The 25,806-nt window shown below is 42.0% G+C and overlaps 1 protein-coding gene across 2 annotated transcripts; it reads left to right on the top strand.

Moving 5' to 3' along the window:
• The first annotated feature begins 2,141 nt into the window (after positions 1-2,141).
• On the top strand, positions 2,142-25,520 carry LOC147895364 (putative potassium transporter 2). Of its 2 annotated transcripts, none has more exons than XM_087383757.1 (9): positions 2,142-3,434; positions 10,675-10,754; positions 18,463-18,674; positions 18,789-18,839; positions 22,863-23,123; positions 23,214-23,266; positions 23,377-23,491; positions 23,677-23,931; positions 24,099-25,520. In XM_087383757.1, the coding sequence occupies exons 1-9, from the start codon at positions 3,396-3,398 to the stop codon at positions 25,190-25,192; spliced, it is 2,160 nt and encodes a 719-aa protein (XP_087239883.1). In that variant the 5' UTR covers positions 2,142-3,395; the 3' UTR covers positions 25,193-25,520. The 2 variants fall into 2 exon arrangements, with proteins under 2 accessions (XP_087239883.1, XP_087239882.1); XM_087383756.1 differs by having other exon boundaries at positions 10,675-10,909; positions 18,429-18,674.
• Positions 25,521-25,806: the final 286 nt, after the last annotated feature.

The following is a 25,806-nucleotide window of genomic DNA, read 5'->3' as shown; positions in this document are numbered from 1 at the left end:
ATAAATCATACAACTTGAATAGTGAAAAGCCACCAACCTTGACACTTATGGATATTCACTAGACATTTGACATGTCATTATTTATGATAACACCATCCTAGTTCCCAAAGCCATCAACCTGCTAGTGGATATCTACTTACCACCAACTTAATACGAAAAAAGGTAGGCATTATTCCTATGCAAATTGTGACTCTGGTAGTACATGATCAAGTTTGGAAGGTCAAATCCAAATAACGATATAGGGAGTTTTCAAAATTCTAGTTTATGGGTGTCTTCATAAGAGTGATTCTACATAAATTCCCAAAATTATAGTACAAGGAGTTTTCAAAATTCCAGTTTACGGTGTCTTTGTATAAGAGAGTCTCTACATAAATTCCTAAAATGGAGAGAGGGAATAGTTTTGTAACAAGATAGGATCAATTATATTACAACTTTTTGGTTGATTACAACTTCCCACCTCAACATATTTTTTAACATTTGTGGAATGTGCATGTCCTAATAAATGGTGGTATAATATAGTACTGGCCCCTTTATAGTATATTCCCACTCACTACTCGGTGGGCATATTTTCTTGTAACCTTACTCCTATTCCTACTCACTACTTGGTGGGCATATTTTCTTGTAACCTTACTCCTTTTGGACAACTAGGTTTCACCCAAAAAGGTGGGGTAGTATTCTATGTCGATAGGGACAAAAAAAAACTATCGTTCGGGCTACTAGGAAGGCAACCAATGGTTCAAGTTGTCCTCAATGCTGCACCTAATGCTTCACATTGTCTATTATTAGCAGTGACAAATCCATGCAAGCTGTGGAGTGCATGGGACAATGGTGCGGGGCTGGCAGAGCATATATCCTTGTAGTTGGGTAGTGAGTGGGACGTTGGGAGCACTCTATTGACCTCATGAAGGAAAAAATTGTTTGCCCAAGGGTGCATACTCTTCCCACAAAGGGCAAATGCTCCACCATGAACTGTGGCACACTCGAATTTGGGAGATCTTCATTTCACCTTAGCCTCACAACCACCATTAAACATTGCGAAATCGGATGTGTTTATAGGGGAGGCAAATATTTTGGCTGCCCTTAGCTAATGGAGGTTGTCAGATTGAGCAAGTATAAGAAGGATCTCCCTGATAGAACCCTGAAACCTTGGCCAATTCTTTAGGATTGCCGTTTTTGCATTGTTTCCCTATGTTGCAGCCTTCATTTCTTTAGAGTTCGATGGAAGACGCGGGAATGTACGCTAAGGCTTGGTTCACATCATAGGCTAGGTGTTGAGGCTGTCAAATGAGACAACTGCGACGACTGGAATGGGGTGTTCATGCCATTTGGCGGCACTCTCTAGCGTGGATTGAGTTGGAGAGACAACTCGCCGTCCGGCTTGGCACCCTTTCCACCTGCATGGCGCTATTTGACGCTTCCTTACTCTCTCACGTTGCGGAGGAGGAAAAGTATTGCGCTAGAAAATTGCGAGCAGTGGGCGGGCGGCTGGTGTGAGCTACTTAGCAGGGGTTGGAGCTGCTTTCATACGTTGTAGGTGGGGGGACGTCAATCGATGAGGCTGGGTTGGGCGTTGGTTGGTGTGAAGCCAGCCTAAGGGTATTTATAGACTAGTGCACCATGGGCAGATCATGGATGGGCAAGATTGCCCGCCCATGTCCAACCCACAGCCCAGGTGTATTCAATGCACCATGGGTGGGCAGGGGCGATTGCTCTCATGACAAGTGTGTGTGTGTGTGTGTGAAAGGTTGGGTTCACACCACTTGCTTGCCATTCTACAAAAGGTGGTGTGAAGGGCTGCTGTACTAGTTGGTCCAATAGGAGGGATGGGTCTAGACACTGACACAAAAAATTTGTGTTCGCCCACTCCATGGCCAACTCCTCTAACTGCTACATCGTTGGTTGCATAAATTAACTGCGTGATGACTCTTGGTTGGTATGAACCACCACACCAAGCTGCAATTGTATTTCCCCCTTCATGGGAAGGTGGGTGGTGTGAAGTTGTGAACCCACCCTCTTGAGTGTTGCTTTTACAAAAGTGTGTGTCATGACGTGTTTACATACAATTTGAAAGGGGACACGTCATCATCTTCAACAAAATGCTGATGAGTAGGTAGTGCTATTCAAAAAACAGGCACCCTGCATGCAAAGTGCATCTTCTTCTTCTTCTACCCGAGGTGCCTGTTCTGCTCTACTCTGTCTCTTGGTCCTAACCCATCTCCCCAAACACTCTGTTTTTCAGGTCCCTTCTGCCCACCTTCACTACCATCCCATCTCTGCCTCCTTTCACACAGTTTACAAACGAGCCCAGATCTCAGCTATGGAACCATCAGCATCCCATCTTCACTAGCATCCCATCTCTGCCTCCTTTGACACAGTTTTCAAACGAGCCCATTACCTGCAGAGCTCAGCTATGGAACCATCAACACCCCATCTTCACTAGCATTGCATCTCTGCCTCCTTTGACACAGTTTTCGAACGAGCCTATATTACCTGCAGAGCTCAGCTATGAAACCATCAGCACTCCATCTTCACTAGCATCCCATCTCTGCGTCCTTTCACACAGTTACAAACCAGCCCATTACCTGCAGAGCTCAGCTATGGAACCATCCGCACCCCATCTTTGCTAGCATCCCATCTCTGCCTCCTTTCACACACTTTTCAAACGAGCCCATGATCTGCAGAGCTCAGCTATGGAACCATCAGCATCCCACCTTCACTAGCATCCCATCTCTGCTTCCTTTTACACAGTTACAAACCAGCCTATTACCTGGACAGCTCAGCCATGGAACCGGCATAACACTCCACTAGATTCTCGTCTTTGAGCTCAGAAACCAGCCCAATTCTGCATACCTTCATCTCAAGTCGTCTCTTTGCTCAGACACTCAGCACATTCTCATCTTTGACACTGCATAGCCAGCTGAGAAACGAGCCCAATCCTGCATAGCTTAATCTTCATGTCGTCTTTCTGCTCACACTGCATAGCTTAGCTAAGGAACGAGCCTAACATCTAGCTAGCTCACATTTCATCTTTGCTCACACTGCATACCTCTTTCCTACGAAAGGAGCGCAGTACTGAGCAGCTTTGCTGCACCGCAGAATCCGGCTCTTTCTCCTGCAGCTTCCTCGTTTCCTGCCCGGGGGAAGAAAGAAGGAGTAGGGGGGACACAGAACGCCGTCCTCGAGCATATAAACATATGATCTATAATACAGTATATTACCTCTTAAGTCTTTGATCCAGCTGCTGCATGCCTTCCTTGAGCGCATGAACGTTTGTTGTATTATGCGCTCTCGCATAAGTCGAGACATGCACCCTCGTCCATGGTGGCGAAAAACAGTCTCTCCTCATTCACCCTGGTTAATCTTCTTTCGTTTTCTCGTTACTGGCGTGATTCCCCATGGATCTCGAAGCGGGCTGGCACCCAAACTCTCATGGGGTAAGTCATTTTTCTTCCATTCATTTTGCTTCAGATGTTGCACCTTTAATGATGCTCGTTCTATACAATTGTAACGTAGACGGCTTTACTTCCGTTTTGCAATGCGTGTTCCTGTTTATTTAGAAATATTGGGAACCAATGGCTTGAAAAGTTTCACTTAAAAAAACAAACAAGTTGAATACATTCAAAAGGCCTGCCCTGGTAGAGGAAGGGGAAGAAAAAAATGGGGAGAGAGAGAAAGGGGAGAAAAAAATGGGGACCAAAGTAGCAAAAAATCCACATCATTTTCCCTTTCTTAAACAGAAACACCTTTACTAAAGCCTTCCCTCCTCAGGGCAGGCCAAAAAGGTTTGCCTTCCCCCTTTGTCCACTATAGTTCACCCCCCACAGGCATTGTAATTTGTATGCCAGGTTATAGATTTCGAGATTTTTCCAGAATGATGTCGCGAGTTGAAGATTTTTCTCAAAAAGTGTCAAAGAGACCTTGCACCAACTGTAAACTCAGCGTTCCGTCATCTTTGATTCACTTACTGACGAAGTTAGAAAAACGCATTCACGAAGAGGTGACCAAGTTTACAAATCCATTGCAATTGTGATATTTGCGCACTTCTGGAGGGCGGAGAACATCATCATTAAAAGAACGTCATCATTAGAGTTGAGCTTGGGCTCTTGTAAAGGACGAAAGCACTATTACTAGCAAGGATCGAGGCGCATCGCGGCGGTGAGAAGGATTTTAAGATTACTGTATATACTAACTATCATTTAACGAGATATGACTACTGATATTCTATTTATGAAGGATACGCATTCTATTTAAAGAGTTCAAATGAAGGATACAATATTTTATTTATGATAAAATAGCGGACTGCACTCTGATCTCTCACTGAGGTTTACTAGAGTAACTCCAGCTCATTAGAGTAAGGGGAGGCTAAATCAGCTCATTTCACGATTTGCAGGTCAAAGGGATGGTCTTAGGTAGGAGCGCAGGCCTCCTAAATGGAGGCTTGCAAAGGTGTCTTTAGGCTGGACAGAAATCTTTCCTTTGTTATGAAGGCAGAAAGGAGCTTGACTGCAAGCTCACCACCAGTCCCTGTGGTTATGAGAGTCCAGCATTTTAAAATTTAGGTCTGCAGCTGGAATATCCATTAGAAACAAAGGGAATATGTTCCACAACGGTTTAGGTGAATGAAATAGCTGTTGGAGGGGATGTGTTAAAGAGGGCTAGCTAGCAGATAAGGAACTGTTGGAGTCCTTACTCAGCAGTTGGGAAATTCACACGCCAATCATACCACAAAGGTAATAAAGTTTCAGCCTGCTCACCACTCCTTTCTTTCTCATCTGGATGAAGAATCCCCTCCTTTCTCAATGTATCTCTTCTCACCGCTGGAGCCTATTGGCAGAGCCGCTGCTGACCCTAATGCAAAGCATTGAATGAGCTCTCATTGATTGATTCTAACTCCATTGTGCCAAGTGTGGTAGATTCTGATTCATGGGTCTCCATCACACCAATAATGAGTACGTTCTAATTCCATGCTTATCAGAGTACCCATCAGAGCTCTACAAATTTGAGCTACTTCGGATTCCTTGCCTCTCTATCAAGGAGAGTATTCATGAAAGCGCAGGACGAGCCTCTACTCGTAGGCTAACTCTTGTGGATGTGTGCACAATTTTGATTGACTTTGTGGTATTTTCCATTGATGTAATCAATACTCCTGCTGGACGTAACCCACTCGGTAGCCACAACACAACGAGCTTGTGCAGGTTTGCATGGGGATCTAGGAGATCCTAGAAAAGTGGTGACTAACCTGTAGGGGATGTTTCATTTGGTATCAGAGCCTTCTCTATCTTCTTGTTTGTGAGAGCCTCACTTGTTTGCTTGATTCCGGCGATTGCATGTGTGTGATTGCGAGCAAGATGCATAGATCTTGAATTCTGTATGTGTTGCGCTGAGATATGGCAGTAGGAGTTGTACTTGAATGTGCTTTCTAGGGATGGTTTCAGCTTGCTGGAAAATATTCGGTGATTGCATGTTTGAAGTCCTTGCGAGGTTGATATAGGTGGAGCTTTGAGCAGAGAGAGGGATGGTTTCAGCTTGCTATGTTAAATTCGCCTCCTTGCAGCCTGCTTTACAGAATTTGTGATGAATTCTAAGGCTGCTGGTAAGCTCTGCACGCTGGCAACAGCTAGTATGGCAAGGATTTACTTCTCAGGTACTGCTGCAACTGATTTGCTGGAGGCGATTTGCAGACACAAAAACCCTGTATGCAAAAGTGGGGCAGTTTTTACCTGTGCAACATTTCTATTGCACACCCTACTACCCCCAAGGTAATGGACTAGCAGAATCCACCAACAAATGGAGCCAGTTTGGCTTTGTGGATTGTGCGCAAGTCTTCAACGGCTGTTCTGGCTTGTTGGAAGGTTGAATGAAGTTGAAACTGGTAACTTTATGGTCAGTCCTACCTTTGTGGTAAAGAGAGGTTGCATGTTGAACGCGTGCTTACTTTTGTAGGCTGCATGCTTTGGAAAGTTACTTCAGCGTTGTGACTTCTGAAAGCCTCTACTTTAGGCCTTTGTTAGTGTGACAATCAATTTTCATGTGGGCACTATAGGTGCATGCATGTTGTGGGACTGCCAAGTAAGTTCTAGAGTCGACAAGTGGTTACATGCATGCATGCATGTAGGAGTTCTAGTGTACAGGCATGCATGCGAGTGACGTGTGGTTGCATGCATGCTAATAGTACGTCCACTAGAACTAAAGTTCTTCAGTAAAGGGGGCACTATAGGACAAAGGGAAAGGAGGAGAGGGTGCTGCCAAATGGGCAGCACCTCACAACAAGAAAGGCTGCATGGACAAGGTGGCTGACGTCAGCCAAGGTACGGATCTGCTACAGTGAATGTCCTGACAGTACAGAGGAGTTCCACATGGCTGTACGGAGCTGCAGGAGCCGGAATAGAGGCATGATCAGCAGGAAGAAGTTGCGTAGCAAAGGGCGGCTGTTTGGGGACCAAGAGGACCTGGTTTGGGGCCTTACACAAGGGCTGGGGGTAGCCCAAGGCATGTAGGAGAGATGGGGCATGGTTGGGCTGGTCCAAGCCAGCCAACCAGGCACATATACACATGGAAAGGGGCCGACCTGTGGTTAGCTGAAACAGCCCGGGCTGGCGAATAGGCCTAGGGGGGTCGGTGGTTCTAGGCAGGGCTGGGAGCCCTATATAAGGGGGCACTTGGGCCTCCTTTCTTCATCACTTGGAGCAGCAAACCAAGAGCAGCAAACATTTAGACATGTTTCCATAATAACTTCCCATGGGTCTACCTTCTAAGAGGAACGTTGACCATTGAATCGAAATCGTGCTTGGTGTGCAGGCTGTGTTCAAGCTGTAGAGAACAAGTTCGAAAGAGGAGGATGAAATTACGCGGCAACTTCAAGAATACTTGCGTGTGGGTCAAGTGCAACCTAGCAAGCCACTTTAGGGTGCACCAGTGCTTTTGGCAAAGAAGAAAGACTTGGCATGCATCTGCATAGACTACAAGGGTCTCAATCGATTGGCGATCAAGAGCAAATATTTGTTACCTCAAATGGACAATCTCATCTATCAGCTTGGCAAAGCCAAGTATTTCAAGAAGATCGATTTGAGAATCACCAGATGAGGATACTTGAGAAAGATGCCTGTATGATTGTGTTTCGTATGCGATTAATGCATCGACAAGCTTTCAAGAAATGATGAATGATTTATTTAGTCCATATCTAGATGACATCTTGATCTATAGCAAGACTCTCTTTGAGCATGGGTGCCATCTGTTGATAAGGTGCCATGTGTTGATAGTGCCCTCATACTTAGGAAAGAGGAGCTCTATGCTTAAGAAAGCAAATGTGAATCTTAAAAGGGGAACTCACACATATTGGTTCTATAAATGGTGTGTGTATTGACTATGAGAAAGTCGAAAGTGTGTGGCCAATTGCGAGAATCATTACCGAGGTGAAATCCTTCTTTAGATTTGTAAACTTCTTCAGATGCACATGTGGAATTTTGCTGAGTTAGCATTACACCTGTCAGACTAAAGGGGTGGAGAAGTAGGTACAACAAGTACCGACTTATAGTGTGGACAGAGAAGCTTGATGTGTATTTTAAGCAATGAAAATATGTTGTTACATCAGCTCGTATGCTATTGATAGTGGATCCTAGTCAACCATTCATGGTTGAAATGGATGCGAGTGACTATGCTGTTGGGGCAGCCTTGTTCTAGGATGGTAGACTGGTACCTTTTGAAAGTAAAAATCTAACCGAACCACAGTGTAAGCGGCCAACATATGAAAAGGAGCTGTATGCTATTATTCACACATTGAAAAAGTGGGGATATTATTTGTATGGTGCTTCTTTCATGGTCTACGTTGATAACTCTTCTACAAAGTATTTCTGCAACTCCATGGATCTAAACTTGGAGGACATCTCTTATCATAAGAGATCTATTTTTTAATTCCTATAGCTTGATGCATTTTGGGATCCTCTGCCCTGGTTAGTCCCCCAAAAATGATATGTATTGAGTGTTTGGTTTTCATTGAGTCTAAAGGTCCTCTGCCTTGGATAGTCCTCCTGAAAAGATGTATTGGTTTTCCTATTTTGGTGTGTGGCTTCCTAACATGTCGTGTTATGAAGCCAAGGGAAGATGTACTGTGGGAGCCATATGTATTAGCTTTGACAGGTCTCGTTACAAGCTTGGCCGAGTTCTAGGATGTTGGTGTATTCCTAGACCTATGAGCTGGTCATGTAGCCATGCTATAACGTGAGTCTCTGAGCATGTTGAGTCTCAAGCCATGAGAGTGCTTGGATCAACCTCTGAACATGCTCAGACTTTAGTCTCTAAGTTACATTGGGTGAACAGTTTGATGACTGTCATTGTCATGTTCTCTTCTTGGTTCCATTCTAGTAGTCTCTCACCTTGCCTCCATGGGGGGGTGTTGGAATATGAAGCCAAAGTGAGTCTAAAATGAGTGTTCTAGGTGGTCTAGGTGTGGTTTTATAGTCTAGTGAGTCCTAGACATGCCACGTGTCATATTGGGAGATATCCCATAGACCTTGTGACCTTCTAGAGTCTAGTGGCACACTATATAGTGTTGTACTTGTCTATTGTCTAAAATATCAGTCAACATCAAGCTATCTACATGTGAGTATTTTGGTTATCATTGCCTAGCACTTGTTCTTTCATTTTCTTTCCATTTTGCCTTTCCATTATGCTTTTCATATTTCCATTCCTTTCCTAGTTAGCTTGGCATTCTCCTACCACCATGTCTCTTCAGTTTTGTGGTAGGCTTACCACGAGCCTCTCGTGGAAATGTTTCCATTTGGATAATTGTTGACCGACTCACAATTGGCTAGATTCATACCTACAAGAGAGACTAGTATAGCCACACAACTTAAAGATAAGATACTTAAGACACATCATGTTTTTAAATAACTATAAATATTTAATTTCAAAAACCATATAAATGTATACAAGTACATAGCTTTGGACCTTGGTTATAACTTACTAGCACAGCTAGTTGCTAGAAGTGCAATTAGCATTGTAGTTACGAGTCAAGACTCAAGATCTAAAAGTTAAGAGTCCAAATTTGCTGGTTAGCGACTTGTGTAGCGTTGGATTTGGAGCAGCCTAGCACTACCGCACGCCACGTGTGTACGGAAGATTGCATTGTCGGCTTAAAGTCTAATTTCCAAAGTAAAAAATGTAGGGATTTTAAGTACTTTATTGCAAGATTTCCTAAAGGTGTCTTATAGGAGAGTATGAAAGTGTCTTAACGTTAGACACACAGATCTTAACAACGAGAGGTTAGATTAGCCTATGGTATCGTGTTCTAACCTTGGGATAGTTAGGACATGATTTTAATTACTCATTCTTGGGAGTGGGGGGCCTTCCAAGGATACCTAGTTAAGTTGAGAGTCTGTCTAGGCTTGTGTCCCCCTAATGATATCTATACGCAGATGGGGCTGCGTGGTATGGGATGTGTAGTTACATGGGATGGACTATAGTTGGAGGTTGCTTGACCTCTACCCAGTGTCACAAGAAACGTTTTTAGAAACATTTCTAGACTTTGCTAGGCATTTCGTCTAGAATAAATGTATTTTATATAATTATATGTCAAACATAAATAATTATCTCCAAATTCTCTCTTTCTCTAAAAAGAGCTCTCGTATACACATACACACTGAGCACTCTCAAAAGATTCAAGACACAAGTAACAGCCTGTACTAGGGTGTTTAGCCCAATGCATAGGTGTTTTGTCTAGAAACGTTTCTACACGTTTCGCTTGGGCAAAACACACTTTTTGGTGACTTGTGTGGATTGGTGCATCCAGGATACAAGGCACCCCAACCGCATATCAAGGCTTCGTACAGCCAAATCGTATTCCATGATGTACCTGTAATCTTGTAAAGTCCGCGATGAGAAGTAGAGAGAGGTTCGTGCTCATATGATCCAATTCCATTCCCTCCAACATGCTTTTAAAATGCAACATCTAGGAGGGAAATCCTGAACTTGTCTATTTTCTATTCAAGAACTTTTGTTCGTTGTGATTTGGATTCGTAACACAATGTGTGATTCAATCCAATATTACCCTAGCTAATATTTTGAGTTAAATGATCGTAAATATAAGCATTTACAGTGGTGGGAGAAGTTTCACTCTTGCAATATTTTTTCTCTAACAATGTTCAAGCAACATAGAGGGCCATGTTGCCTAACTTAACCCCTTATATGTAGGTGATGGAAGATCTAACACTCTGGTGAGAGGTAATTAGAAGCACGTCATGTGTTTTCTAAAATCTATCTCATCCTCAAGCTGTTCTCATCGCTCTCATGTTGTACTGTCATTAGTTTATATACTCCATTTAGCATCATGGTCTATGTATAAACCAAACAAAGTATCAGTTTATAGCTAGCCTCTGTTATTAGGGGTGTTATAGCCAAAATTTTTTTTTTCAGAGAAAAAAACAGTCTATTAATAAACCCCTTAGTGACACGGACACCAAGGAAAATACAACTCCCCAATGAAGTGTACAATATAAACATATAGCCAAACTTTTATGCAGTACACAATGGATTTATGGTGTGTATCTGAAAGGAGTTCATGCATCTGGGCTACACACGTTTTTTCTACTTCTGGATATGATTTTCAATGTTTAAATATTAATACTGTATCTTAATCTAATGTTGAATAAACTTGTACTTTGTGTTGATTTTTTGCAGGGAACCTCATGGAAAACAGTTTTGACCCTTGCTTATCAAAGCTTTGGTGTCGTTTATGGAGATCTAAGCATCTCCCCTTTGTATGTGTTCAAAAGCTCGTTTTCAGGCATTGTCAAGCTTTCTGACAATGATGCAGAGATTCTTGGTGTTCTATCCTTAGTATTTTGGACATTTACTTTGGTCCCAGTTTTCAAATATGCTTTTATTGTGCTTAGGGCTGATGACAATGGCGAAGGTAATCTCTCTTTTTCTCTGTGTGTGTGTGTGTGTGTGCAGATAAAAGGTTGCATCTAAAGTTTTACCTATGCGGGGATGGATTTTTCATGTCTTCATATCCTTACGAGATAAATCTCTGAGTCTATACCACACTTCATTATGTTGTGCTTGTTTTGGCCCAAAAACATGCACATGGGTGCACTTTACCTTACAGAGTAGCTGAGTGAAACTTAGTCGAATATGGGCTGCCAAAGAATGGCAGAAAACTGCAAGCAGGAAAAAGAGCTAGGCTGCTCCAACATGATGTCCAGCAGGGGGGAGGGGGAGACAGACTGGAGGGGATCCCTTAAGGGCATCTACTAGCTGACTAGAATGAATGATGCCTGACAGGCCAGCCCTTCTCGCTAACAAACCTGGCCCTAGGGTCTGTTGGGTCAGCCCACCCGGGACGACCCTAACCAGGTCAGCCAAACAGCCCTCCCAAAGAATTGGCAGATTGTGGACCTTATAGAGCAGATGTTATGATCCTATGTGTGGGCCTCCCCAGGCCTACGGAAGCAGCCCCAAAAGAAGGGGGAAAAGCCTAATGCATGGCTCTCCTCTTAGGTGAGCTATCTTTGGGACTAGGACAATGAACATGGTGGAGCATTGATTTCTACCACCTCCCCTATCAATGTTGCGGTAGAAGGGATACTGTGCCACCTTTTTCCTCAGAGCTAAGGGGCCTGTCGCCTATATAGAATGTATGGGTGAGTGGAGTGGCATGTGGGTGCAGGAACGAGGTGCCACATGGGCACACAATCATGTAAGAACTGCCACATGGGCAGAGGCATGGCTGCCATGTGGGCAGCATGTAGATCTGCTGAGCAGGCAGCAAATGGAGCAGCCATGTAGGCTGGGCAGGCAGCGCAGCAGAGAATGCATATGTATGGCCTAGATCTGGCCTTCGTGGAGGAATGCATATCCCAGAGGCAATTAAGGGCCATGTATAGGGGGCTGGAATAGGACCCAGCATGAGGCCCAACTATGGGATGGAAAAGAGGGCACAAAGGGGCTTAAATAGACCAAGGACTGGTTGGCCAGTCAGTAGGGGTTGGTTGAAACAGGTCTGGGTCGGCTATCTGTTAGCCAGATCAGGGCAGTGCAGCCTGCCTTTTACTGGCCCATCCCCTATATGAAGAGGAGAGGCAGCTTCAGAGCAGTCACTGGCAGCCCTCTGAGATGCTTCTACAGCAGGAGAAGCTGCAGGTCACGCCCACAGTTGGGTTACAGACTTTTGTACGAGGTTCGCCTATTTTGGTGAAATAAATACCAAAGTGTTTTTTGTCTTCATTGAGTTGTCCATCTCTTTTCAGATCTGAACAGTTGCTTGAATTATGCTGGGTTTTTGTTGGCACACATCACGTCTAGAAGTGTTCTTAAATGTAGCTTAGTCTGGATCTACTTGGGAAACGTCTTTTTCTGCGTGGGTTAGGCACTAGGTTAGCTAGTCCCTTTTCTCTAACATGATATTAGAGCCCAGGGTAGTGCGATCATAATCAAGGGAGTGACAGCCTGGAGATCTAGCCTTGATAAAGCCGGCATGAAAGGCTCAACTTTGACATCTGAAGTGGCAAGCATCATCTGATCAGTCCGGTTGGCAAGAGGTCAGTGTGCTTTGTGAACTGGAATTCTCTTTGAAGTAATTCTCATAGGAAATCACTGAAGGAGTATAACCCCAAGGATAAGTTGGATTCCATGGGAAAAAGTCAATCCTGTGCGGATGTGAAGGGTTGGGTGCTTAGGGATGCTGAGGCACTATCTCTAATCATCAAGACAAATGCTGATTGAGTGCTACCTCATATTCGTTTGTGGTGACGGCAGCAAAGGCCAGATGATCTTGTATGATCTGTTCGAGACCAGCAATATGGCAAGGATAGTGCCAATGTGGAAGTGGTGGATCTGTAAGTATATATTTGGTCAAAATATATCTGTTCAGGAGGTTGATAGCTATAAGCTAACCACTCTGATGCTCAGTTAATTGCCAAGGAGATTCGACGGCTAAGTAATTATATCTTACAGCTGAGAAAGATCGAAGCCAGTTGCATTTGAGGAGCTCGGTCCCTTCAACCCATAATTCTGCCTGATATGTGTGGGAAAGCCTATGCACAATTTCAGCTTATAATAAATCTCGAAGTCAGATACTTAAGAATTTTTGGAATGCATTAATCTCAATGAGCTCTACATGGATGATGATTGAAGATCAATTCAGGCTTGGTGGTATAGAATAATTTGAATATGATAATATGATGCCTCTGATGATGATTTTATTTATGACCTGTAGCCTGCACCTAGACTGCCCCGCGGGGGGGGGGGGGGGAGAGATTTTTGATCTCTCAGTGGAGGCCCATCACCCTTTTGGGCATTGCATATAATATCATGGCAAAACCAATCAGTTTGCGGCTGCAACCCTTTCTTCCAGATCTTATTATTGTTTAGTCCTCTCTCAATGCTGGTAAGAAATTTCCTGGTTCTAACAATAGGGTGCCATTGGTGTTCCAAATTACAACGGATAACATTGGCCATATACACTTTGGGGTGCTATTTGTTTGAGGAAAAAGATATTCGGTTTGGTTCTCAATTACTTTCAGTTGATGGTTATGCTTGTTGAGACACCTTTTGTGGTTATGAGATTGAAAAGCCGTTTGTAAATACAGTTTTAGGTGGTGTTTGATTTATTAAAAAAAAAAAAACCCATCTAAATGGAAGTAGAAGAAGAAGCTTCTAGGGTGGATCCCGTAGAGTCGGGAGTTCGGCGGACCCCGCATGTGTTGCGCCCAGCAGGCCATACACTATCTGGCAGAATTGCAATGTTAGAAGATGCCTTGCAATAGATTTTAGCGCAACAGTTACAAGCAAATGTAGGGCAATCCGAGCTCAAGAAAATGGTTCATAGTATGTCTACTAGACCATCTCGAGAAGAGAAAGGTAAATCTCTAATGGAGCATGAAACCAGTGTTTATACAGTCGAGCCTAGGAGGGCTAAGGTGCCTAATATTGCCAATTATAGGCCAGAAAAGTATTCTGGTCGGATGTCTGACCGTAGTTCCGATATCATAGAAACCTGGTTACACAAATGGGACGAGGCCTTCGCCATTTGTGAAATCAGGAATGATATGAAGAAAATCCGCGAGGGCACCCATATGTTTAATGAGGCAGCGGATAGGTGGTGGATAAAACAGCAGAAAGATGGATTGGCATCCACTACTTGGGAGGGGTTTAAAAAGGAATTTAGAAAACACTTCTTATCTCCTGACGAAGCATCCTGAGCTTGGGATCTGTATCGAAATCTTTGTCAGAGAAATTTATCAATGGCAGAATACACTGATAAGTTCAGAGAAAGTGTAATGAAAGTTTATGAACCTCTACCTCAGTCAATCCAGGTAAAAGATTTTATCTTTGGATTGAATGATCAGATCAAGATGGAAGTTCTGGCTAAGTATGCGCACACGCTAGATGAAGCAATTGCCATAGCCTTGAACTATGAGGATGCAAAAGGGAATAGACCAAGTTGGTTTGTGCAGGTTGGGACTCGGTAGTATGAGTACCCGAAGAAAACTGGGTTTAAGAAGAAGTGGATTAGTAAAGGGAGTGCCTCACAGCCTAGTGGTCAAGCCAAGCAGGCAAAACCAGTTGAGACTCCTAAATCAAGTGCCACCATTGGAATGAAAAGAATAGTAACACCAATGGCAGCCCGGGCTTGGTCGAAGTCTTCTTTGAACCCAGAGCAAATAGAAAAAGCGAGGGGAGAAGGCTTGTGTTTTGGATGTCTTCAGCCTCAACAGTGGAAAGATTGTCCACGAAACAAGGATCGTCGGATGGTTGAGATGGTGATCTCAGAATGCGACGTAGAGAAGTCCCATAGCAGAACAAATGTAAATTCAGCTAGCGGGATCTTCTCAAAGGTCAGTACCTATTTTGTTATGTGTGTCTGTTGCTAAGTTAGTAACTAGTGCACTTGATAATGTCCTGTCAAAGCCCGCAGCAACGGGGTATACATCCTTTAATGATACGGAGTTAATTAAGATGAAACGGCAAGTAGCTACTCATGATGTCATAGTGTGGTCTGACTCAGCGTCAACGCACAATGTAATTAACTCCAAGCTTGTAAAGAGGCTGAAACTAAAGACTAGCCTATCTGACTATGCATATATAGTCAGAATGGCAGATGGAAGTTCAACTGAAGTATGGGACCAAAGGGTTACCTAGTTGCAGGTTCGAATTCAGGACTATGTTAAGAAGCTTGATTTTGAAATGACAAAGCTTGCTCATGTAGACATAGCCTTGGATAAGGCTTGGCATTCTAGGAAGAATCTAATCATAGATTGGAAAAAGCAGCATTTATCAATTCAAGATGAATGATGTGAAGGTGAAAAAGATATAGCTCAAGAACCGTTACATTATGAGTTTTTGGTAATGCCCTTTGGACTTACCAATGCTCCAGCTACATTCGTCATGCTTATGAACGATTTACTACCTCTGTATATCGGAAAGTTTGTAGTACACTTTATTGACGATATTCTTATATTCAGCAAAAGTATTGTTGAGCATTACGAACACTTAAGAATAGTGTTCAGTACTTTAAGGAAAGTCAGTCTTTATGTAAATAAAAAGAAAACTATACTGTGTATGGTAAGACTTGAATATTTAGGATCCATAATTACTCATGAGGGGTTAGAAATGGATCCAAAGAAAGTTGCTGCGATATTGACTTGGCCAATCCCTCAGAGTTTGACCGCTTTGCGATCATTCTTGGGATTTGTCTAATTTTATCGAAGGCATATCAAAGGATATTCTGAAATAGTATCGCCATTGACTGAGCTAACCTCAGATAAAGTATCTTTTATATGGGGACATTCGGTAGGAGCAGTTCTCCTCCAAGAGGTAAGGCCAGTAGCCTTTGAAAGCAAGAAGCTTTCTCCCTCTCAACGAAATTGGCCAACTCATGAATTAGAGTTGTATGCTGTTGTCCATACTCTGAAAACATGGAGACATAATTTGTATGGGTCAGAGTTTTATGTTGATGTTGATCATGATACTCTGAAACATTTTTGTAAACTTGACTTGAGAGGTTGCCAAGCTAGGTGGGCAGAACTCATACAGGAGTTTAACTTGATGATTCGGTACCGAAGAGGGAAGGATAATAAAGTTGCTGATGCGTTGTCACGCATTATGCATAATATGAGTTTCACGGTATTAGAGAGTGCTCTAATGACCGAGATTAGAGGAACTCAAAAGGTGGATGAGTTCGTCCAGAGCCTTTGGCCTAAGGCTCATGTATTAAACTTGGGGAAAAGGATGACCTGGCATCCAGAAAAGGCCAAACTTATGCAAGATATACCATAAGAGATGGTATGCTGAAAAGAAATGGCAAGGTAGTAGTACCTAATCAGAATGATCTCAGGCAGAGAGTCATTCAACAATGCCATGATAGCTCATGTGCGGGACATCCAGGAGTCGAGAAGACATATGATCTCGTGAAGCAAGATTTCTTTTGGCCAAAGATGAAAAAGCATATTCATAAATATGTGATACATTGTTTTTCGTGTCAGGTAAGTAAGGCAGAGTGGGTGAAGCTACCCGGACTTTTACAGCCCTTGGAAATACCACTAGGTAGGTGGGAGAGCATTTCCATGGACTTTATTGTAGGTCCGCCTACGACACAAGGTGGATATGATTCTATCCTTGTGGTGATTGATCGTCTTACCAAGATGGCTCACTTCATTCCAACTAGAGAGTTTGTTAGTATTCCGTAAGTGGCGGATTTGTTTATTAAACATATATTTCGTTTGCATGGATTACCCAAATCCATAGTGTCAGACATGGATGTCAAATTTACCGGTCATTTTTGGACTGCGGTGTTTGAGATACTAAGGACTGAGTTGGGAATGAGTAGTGGGGATCATCCAGAAACGGATGGTCAGACGGAAAGAATCAACCAAAATTTAGAGGATATGCTTAGAGCATATGTGTCATTGAGGCAATATACATGGGACAAGTTGTTGCCATTGTTAGAATTTGCCTACAATGATAGAAAAGATTCCTCTACAGGGTTGAGTCCGTTGGAGCTGAACTATGGTTATAGACCAGCGAATCCAACTATAGTTGGAGTACCTCAAAAAGTGCCTAGTGCCGCGAACTTTGTGGTTCAGATGCGGGAGATGCTAGCACTTGCGAGAGCTAACATCCGCCAAGCTATGAATAGAGCTAAGGCGTATGCGGATGAAAACAGATCCGTTAGAGAATTTAAGGAAGGGGAAAAAGTTTTTCTCAGAGTTTCCTTTGCACTCTAAGTCTTTGACTGCAGGAGAGTGTGCTAAGTTATCACCTTGATATTGTGGGCTGTTGTTAATTCTAAAAAGAATAGGCAAGGTAGCCTATAAATTAGAATTGCCACAGGGTTATAACGTGCACCCAGTGTTTCATGTTTCTCGTTTAAAGAAATTTTTGCTTACAGGTGACTCACTAATCGAGGGTGTTGTTTTGTTTCAGGAGATAGAGAATAATGCAAGACGCAAATCAACAGGAATCCTGGACCGAGGAACAATGCAAGTACGCAATCGGAAGATACCCACGGTGTTGGTTGCATGGCTGATGCCTGAAGAGGGAAGGAATGTTACGCTCAAGTTGAGGTAACATGACCTCGGAAGGGTTGGTCGACATTTTCCTTTAAAGGATCAATGTTTGTATTATATTTGTTGGCTTTACCTAAATGATCAGAAAGGAATTAAAGTCAAGGTCCTTGGTGAGGGTGATATGGCACTAGACTAGGTGGATCTAAGGCTAAAGGGTCTAAATGCATTAAATGTGCCAAGGGGCAAATGATTCAATGATATCCCAAGAGAGGGGTAAATGATGCATTTAGGAGGTACCTTAGAATGAAGACATGTGGCATACTAGATCCATCTAGGGAATTGTGGGCTTTGGTATTCAGCTTGCAGGTCCTCCTCACATTTTTTCGATTGTAATGAGCTTGCTGAACCAGAGAATGGCTGGGTGGTTATTCGTAGTGCTATCACCTGTTAATTGGTGTTCGTCCAATTCATGGTCTCGAATGAGCTGTAAATCATTTGCCCTGTCTCCTTGTGCCTTTGCAAGTCTCTTTTCAAGGTCCTTATCCCACCATGATATTTTTGTCTAGTTTGGGTGCCTTCAAGGTGTCCATTCCATAAGCAGATACCTTAAGCAGCTGGTTTCATTTCCCAATGCAGCAAATCCATTTCTTAAGCAGCCCTTCTCTCTTGACATTGGAGAAATACGTTTTACTGCTGTGCCCCATTTTGTCTTAATCTATAAAATTTATTGAGTATATTGAGGGCATCATCCAACAGCTTAGGTATTTGTGATTTTACTGATTCTACTTGCTCCTTTTTCTTTTTCCGAGTGAAGCGCCTTGCCCATTTTATTGGGGATTGGGGAATAGGGTTGAGAGAGAGAGAGAGAGAGAGAGAGAGAGCTGATAGCCTTGTGTTTGTACGCATGGTGGCTCGGTGAGCAAGGTGGCACATTTGCTCTTTACTCACTCTTGTGCAGATACACAAAACTAAGCCATTTGCCAAATCAACAAGGAGAAGACGAGGAATTGAGTACTTATAAGTTAGAATCATTCTCTACAAGGAATCGTGGGCATGTTGTTAGATCTTTTTTGGAGAAGTATCAATATTTACGCACCGTGCTTTTGATTGTAGTCCTTCTTGGGACGGGCATGGTTATTGGTGATGGGATATTAACTCCAACAATTTCAGGTAATTTTCCTTTCCCATTGTGGACCTGTTTCTTTTGCGTCATGCTGTTTGATTACATTTACGTTTTTTTGTCTCCTTAGATAAGGGCTTAAAACTTTATTTCGTGTTCTGCAGTATTATCGGCTGTTTCTGGAATCAAAGTTGCGTCAAATGATTTCAATGATCGTGAGTAGCTTCTACACATAAGCATAGTTTTCTTTAAGACAAAAAGTAACTCAAAAGTTGAGTCAAGCAAATTTAGTTTTGCAGAAATTTCTTTTAAAGCAACAACTCCCTTGTATTTCTACCTTTCATGCTTTGATCTTAAGATTTCATTTATAATGTGCATATTAAAATGGATGATTGTCATGCATTTAGGGATTACTCGTATATACCATGTTGCAATCCACCAATTTGAAATGGAATTACTAAACGTTTGACATGCCAAGCAACTACCAAAATATTAGTCTCAAGGTTAGATAAAATTTCTCTAGCATTTTTCTTCATCTTATGTGACATTAAGTCACTTAGAGGGTGACCTTATTTACTTGTTGGGTCTAGGGCTGATTTGTAAAATGTTCTAGATACTTGAGGGCCTTAATTCTATTTAGACGAATGATAACAATTATACATATGGATTCCCATAGGGATGTTTAAAAAAAAAGTTTAATCATACTTTGGAGGCCCAGGTTCTAGTCTATGGCTTTGCTTCCTCGGCACACTTTCACATTTATGGGAACGTGGCAAGCTAAGGATGCATGTATCTTCCCTCCCCTTGTTAAGGCTATCATCACCCTTCTACTTTGACCATTCCATCTTTTTTTTGTTCACTACGTCTAGAGTCTAGGTGAATGCATGAACACCTTTTTACTCCTTACACATAGCTTAGACACTTATTTTTCCAACTTGACGATCTTTCTTTCTTGAAACATTGACCAATTTATTCTTTTTACTACATTGTTTAGTTTGTTAAATTCAATTTCTAATTGGATTCACTGGTGTAGTAGCCCAACCAGCCATTTGATAAAAGACGTCATAGAAAGGATGGAGGACATTAAAAGAGAGGTCTAAGGCCTCCTATAGATATCCCCTTTGAATTGATATCTTATAGAGGCTTGCCTACTTGCAGCTTGAGTTCTTGAAGTTACATGAAAGTGGCTTCCTTGAAATGAAGTACTATACATACCCTATATTTCAATCGTACATGGCTAGCTTTTTTGTGGAACAAGGGCTTGGAACATAGTCATATGTTTAATGCATATATACACAAATTAGCGGCGACTTTTATTCAGAGAGATGGGAGATGGGAAGTTTGCACACAGAGAGAAATGATTGAATTCTATGGGAGGGATAGATTCTTGCAAAGCAGATAGCATTGGAAATTAAACAACATTTCAGTTTGAAATGCTCATCATACTCCCTTATATGGGCAAGTTTCATCTTACTCTACAAGCACATGACATCAATTGTACTTGTGCTTCCATAGGAAGGTGGACAATGCAATGGTTACATATCTTGCCACAAATCTTTTAAGAAATCTCATGGTAGTGCACATGCTACTAGTAGCAATCAAGTATGGCTGTCTCCATGTTACACATTACATTTTCTATCCTTATAATGCTCTTTGGGATCCCATAAGGTCATATTCAGACTCTAATGACCACCACCACCACCACCAGCACCACCACTATCATCAATCATCATCATCATCGTCCCCATATTGCAAAGTATTGGAAAAGTGCATGTTGGCAAATGTATTTTCAAAACTTTTGCAAATGTTTGTTTCACAAAAAGTTTTTTTTTGAAATATTTGCTAAGAAAAATCAAAGCATGACCTTCTTCATATTTAATTACAATTTTTAATTGAATACTACACTTGCAACACTAGTATGCAAGAATATATGCTTTCCCTCTCGAAACGATCATGAATCGGCATGCATGATTCAAGCATTTCATAGGAATTCCTTATGTAGGTAGAGAATAAAAATAAACGTGAATGTTTAGTGAAGAATAATGTAGGTACTTGCATCAGGAAAAAGGATATGGCCGATAGTGAAGGGTGACTTGACGTCATGCCCCTTTTCCATAAAGTCATAACCATTGTTCCCTATTGTCACATTTGTTGTTGCAATCGAACTCAATTAACAGAATTACAAACGTTTGCAAACATATTGAGGTTTCTATGGCATACATCAATGATGCTTGTAGCTTGCCTTGCCTTCTTTGGGCTCATTGTTTATATGCTTGTAATTTTTATTTGAGACGTCACTTGTGAGTTTATTATGTAGACGAAGTTGGCCATATGGCTTTCTTAAATGTACTATAGTGCCTATACGTCAATGAGCGAGCACTTGGAACAAGACCAATGATGATGTGGAGTAGCTAGCACATGAGCAAATTGGTTATACTATCATTTATACACTTTATTGTTACTTGCATTGGGATTGTACTATAAAAAATGTTGTATTCTTAATGGGAAGGGAGGGAAATTGTCACCTTCTGCAGTAGGATAGTCGAAGAGTGATTTGTTTGATGTGTGTACCCCCCCCCCCCCACCCCCCCGCGCCCAAATTTATTGGAAGCATTTGCAAAAATGCTCTACAAGTGGAAGTAAGGAAACATCACCACAAGAAAATAAAAGGTTTTGCAATCATCAAATGAGCTTAAGAAGTCATTTATGTGGTGCCACTCAATTCAAATGTCAATGCCTCCCTTCCAAATGACACCCTTGCTCCTTGAGAGCATATGTTGTGGGAAGGAGTCATTTTTGCTAATGCTGAAGATAGAATGATATTCTTGGCAATAGTTGAGCTCTCTTGTAAGAGGTACAATTTTATGTTGGAAAGGACCTTAGCCCAAATAACACAACAAACATAGTAATTTCTTCAAAGTGTGTGAGAAGATGCAACACCAACATTATTTGGTCAACAAGGCGGATCCTAGTCACATTGCATAGTGTTTTGCGGAGACCATTGGAGACTTACTATTTGAGAAATTACTTTTGGAAGGTTGATAATGAATTTTACGTTGGCATACAAGCCTTCAAAATCGAACCATAAACTTTTGGTGACAATTAGTCCTTGGAGATATCAACTTTAATGTATGCTATATCTGTTGGAGAGCCATAGGGGGGGGGTTCAAAGTTGCAACTGAAGCAGTGTTGACCCATATTTCCCATACCTGTACTTCTCTCAACGTCGTACTGGCTCCTCGAGCTGTGATGTTGGAGTCTCCTTAGTAGCTTAGCCACATTATGGCCTGCATATCCTTGGCTGGACCATGTGATGATGATGCATCCCATCACTTGGTGACTTGAAGCCGCACTTGAGCACCAAATGCATTTAGGAAGCAATTTCCTTGTACTTAATTCATTTCCTTTTTGATATTTTGCCTTTCCTTCAAACCTTGTGAGCAGTTAGGAGGCAGCTGTGTTTTTTGGTTGGGGAGTCATCTTGTAGGTAATTTTGCCACAGTTTGGCATTGTTTGTGCTTCAATGTTGCACTATGCCAAAGAAACATGGGCAAAGATCTAATGGATGGAGTTATACCTTTTAGTGAGGATCATATGGAGGCAGCCTGAAACCGGCCTTTGGAATCTCCAAAGGGCAGTGAACAGATAATAACCAGCAAATACTTCATTTCCAGCTGCTTAAAACTTTCCACAGCAAACCAAAACAACTTAGAAAACAACACCTAAGATCTAGATTTCCCTTGTCTTACACTAGACACCAAATTGGCACTAAACTTAGCGCCCCTTCCAGTATTTCTTTATCTTTTATTTAGAAGGCATCCAAATACAAGAAAAGCACTGTCGTGTGTCAGCCCAAAAACAGCCAACTGAATACCTTGTCACCTAAAACAAGCCACTAAGAAGTCCAACGTAATTGGTTGCTTAAGCTGGTAACATCTGAACTTTGAAGTCTCTAACAATACCAAGGCTGCCTACAGGAGTTGGTGGGGAGCAGATTCTAGGCAGGGAAGCAGTTTTTCTGGTGTTTGCATTGCAAACATGAGATGATGCAGTGGCTTTTACTTCTATTGAGTTGAATGCTCATATAAAAAAGCAATTTCCTCTCCATTTGTGGCCATTAAGGATTTGAGAAGACTGTGTGCGCAGCTCTTGCCTATACCTCTATAAATGCCATTTAAAAAGTAAATAAACTTATGAGCTTTTACTGCATGCCTTATGCCTTTGTGTTTATATTGCAGATGTGGTGGTTCTGCTTACTTGCCTTATTCTGGTTGGCCTATTTGCATTGCAACACTGTGGCACACACAGGGTAGCATTCATGTTTGCACCGATTGTCATTTCATGGCTTTTCTGCATCAGCAGTGTTGGTGTCTACAATATTCTTCATTGGAACCCTGGTATTGTCAAAGGTCTGTCACCCTATTATATATATAATTTTTTCAGAGTAGCAGGGACAGATGGTTGGATGTCTCTTGGAGGAGTCGTCCTTTGTATCACAGGTGCATTGTATATTTTGAAGTCCATGCCATTCTTGATTTTCTGCCAGAAAAAAAATGGATCATATGCTTAGCTAGTGGTGTTTCATGTAGGAGTGGAGGCAATGTTTGCCGATTTGGGCCACTTCTCACACGCCTCAATAAAGGTCTGATCATTACAAAAGTTGAATCAGTGTTTTACAAGCTTGGGTACTTTTTGATGCTTTTATGTAAGATGAGGGAAAATATTTCTGATCACAATCATGTTTTTGCACAGCTTGCTTTCATATGTGCTGTGTATCCTTGTTTGATTCTTGCCTACATGGGAGAGGCAGCTTTTCTTTCAAGACATCGTGAAGATATTGAATGGAGTTTCTACAAATCAATCCCAAGTAAACAACTCTGCTCCCTCTTCTCTCTTCGCAACATTTTCTGCGGCCAGGATTGACTTTGTCAACCATTATTTCTAGGCTATTTTGGGGCAATTCATGAAAACTTGTGACTGGACATTGATGGTGCTTAAGTTTTCAGAATTTTCTATTTGATAACACACTTACGAAGTTTGAAAGTTTTGCAGAGCCAATTTTCTGGCCTGTATTTTTAATAGCCACGCTCGCATCGATCGTTGGGAGCCAGGCAATCATCTCAGCAACGTTTTCTGTCATTAAGCAGTGCTCATCCTTGGGCTGTTTTCCACGAGTGAAAATTGTTCATACATCCAGCAACATATTTGGACAAATATATGTACCAGAGATAAATTGGATTCTGATGATCCTCTGTGTGGCTATCACATTCGGTTTCAGGGATACAAACTTGATCGGAAATGCTTATGGTCCGTTTATCACAATCTCGTGATGTTCTTCTCCTATCTAAGCCATTCACAGCATTTGTACTAGTCTTTGATATATCTGTTAGTTTCTTTTGTTAAGGGATTGAATGGAAAACATTATCTGAGCATCTTTCAATGAAAAATGCTGATTGAAAGATTTATCCCTGCAGGTCTTGCTGTTGTTACAGTCATGTTGGTGACTACTTGTCTCATGTCACTTGTCATTGTCACTGTATGGCAGAGGAGTGTACTAGTTGCTCTTGGGTTTCTTTTGTTTTTTGGATCTATTGAAGCCATATATGTGTCATCCTGTCTGATTAAAGTACCACAAGGTGGTTGGGTTCCTCTGGCCCTTGCTCTTATTTTCATGGCAGTCATGTACATATGGCACTATGGTCTCAGGAAGAAGTACGAATTTGATTTGCAGAACAAAGTCTCTATGAAATGGTTACTTACTCTTGGCCCTAGTCTAGGAATTGTTCGTGTACCAGGCATGGGTCTCATCTATACTGAACTGGTTTCTGGGGTCCCTGCCATTTTCTCACATTTTGTTACAAATCTTCCAGCTTTCCATCAGATTGTGGTTTTTGTGTGCATAAAGTCGATCCCTGTTCCACATGTCTCTCCAAGTGAAAGATTTTTGGTGGGGCGCATCGGACCCAAGGAATATCATATGTTTCGGTGTATAGTGAGGTATGGATACAAGGATTTTCATAAAGATGATGATGACTTCGAAAATCAACTTGTACTCAATATAGGAGAATTCATTACATCTGAGGGAACAAACTCAGGAGCTTCTCCTGGAAGTGAGATGGGTATGGATGGAGAACTGACTCTGGTGAGATTATCAAGTCACCTTGCAATAAAACTTGTACCAGTTGACCAAGGTGCTGAAGACAATGATCCCTCACTCTCCCTCTTACACGACGAGTCCCTCAATGAACAGAATTTCCAGACACTTGGTCAGCTCAATTCAGTCAATATTCCAAGGAAAAAAAGAGTGAGGTTTGAGCTTCCAAAGAGTCCACAAATGGATGAAGTTGTCAGAGCTGAGCTCAAGGAACTCGTTGATGCAAGGGAAGCAGGTGTTGCATATATACTAGGACATCCGTATGTGAAAGCGAGTGGAAGTTCGTCTTTGGTGAAGAAGTTTGCAATCAATGTGGCATACAACTTCCTGAGGAAAAATAGTCGAGGCCCCTCTGTGGCTCTAAGCATTCCCCACGCTTGCCTTATTGAAGTTGGCATGGTGTACTATGTGTAGATTGAATAGAGCATGTGGAACAGAATTTTACTTTGAAACCGCGCTCGGGGTGGCTCTGAAAATTGATAATACCAGATAAGCCCTTTAGCGTTGGGATACATTGTACTCTTACAGAAATGCACAACAGAACAGGCGAGACATAACAGGAATGATGCTATGTTTAGCGCAGAACAAGTTGATAGCAGCTTACTAAAGCTAGGATGTAAAGGAAGTGACTGGCTTGTCTTAAATTATGAGATTTCAAGACCATCACATAAGTGGGTATATATTTTGCCCTATTACAGGGACTTTACAGTCAGCCGCAATTTTATATGATTGTGTGAGGAGTGAAAATACAACGTTACAAGTACATGCTCTTGCACATTGAAGTAGTTATGAGATGCACATTTTCACTACGCATTGGGCATTTTTTGGGCATATTCATTATGCATAATCATTTTACAATTTGTTTTCTTGGTCTCTTAGAACCCTCTTTCTGCTGTCTTCCAAAGTGACCTGTCCTTTGCTATTTCTACGCCCTTGTGCACGCTACAAATAAGAGAAACTGCAACTAATCGCTATGTTGTCGGGGTGCAAATTGTGGGTGAAACACTCGTAAGTAATTTTGTACGAGG

This window comes from Dipteris shenzhenensis, chromosome 13 (assembly GCF_047967505.1).
Source record: "Dipteris shenzhenensis isolate YYH24624 ecotype China chromosome 13, Dip_SZ_1.0, whole genome shotgun sequence".
In the NCBI taxonomy this organism is placed as follows: Eukaryota; Viridiplantae; Streptophyta; class Polypodiopsida; order Gleicheniales; family Dipteridaceae; genus Dipteris; species Dipteris shenzhenensis.
The sequence above is the reverse complement of the archived record's forward strand: the minus strand, read 5'-3'. Positions and strand labels throughout refer to the sequence as shown.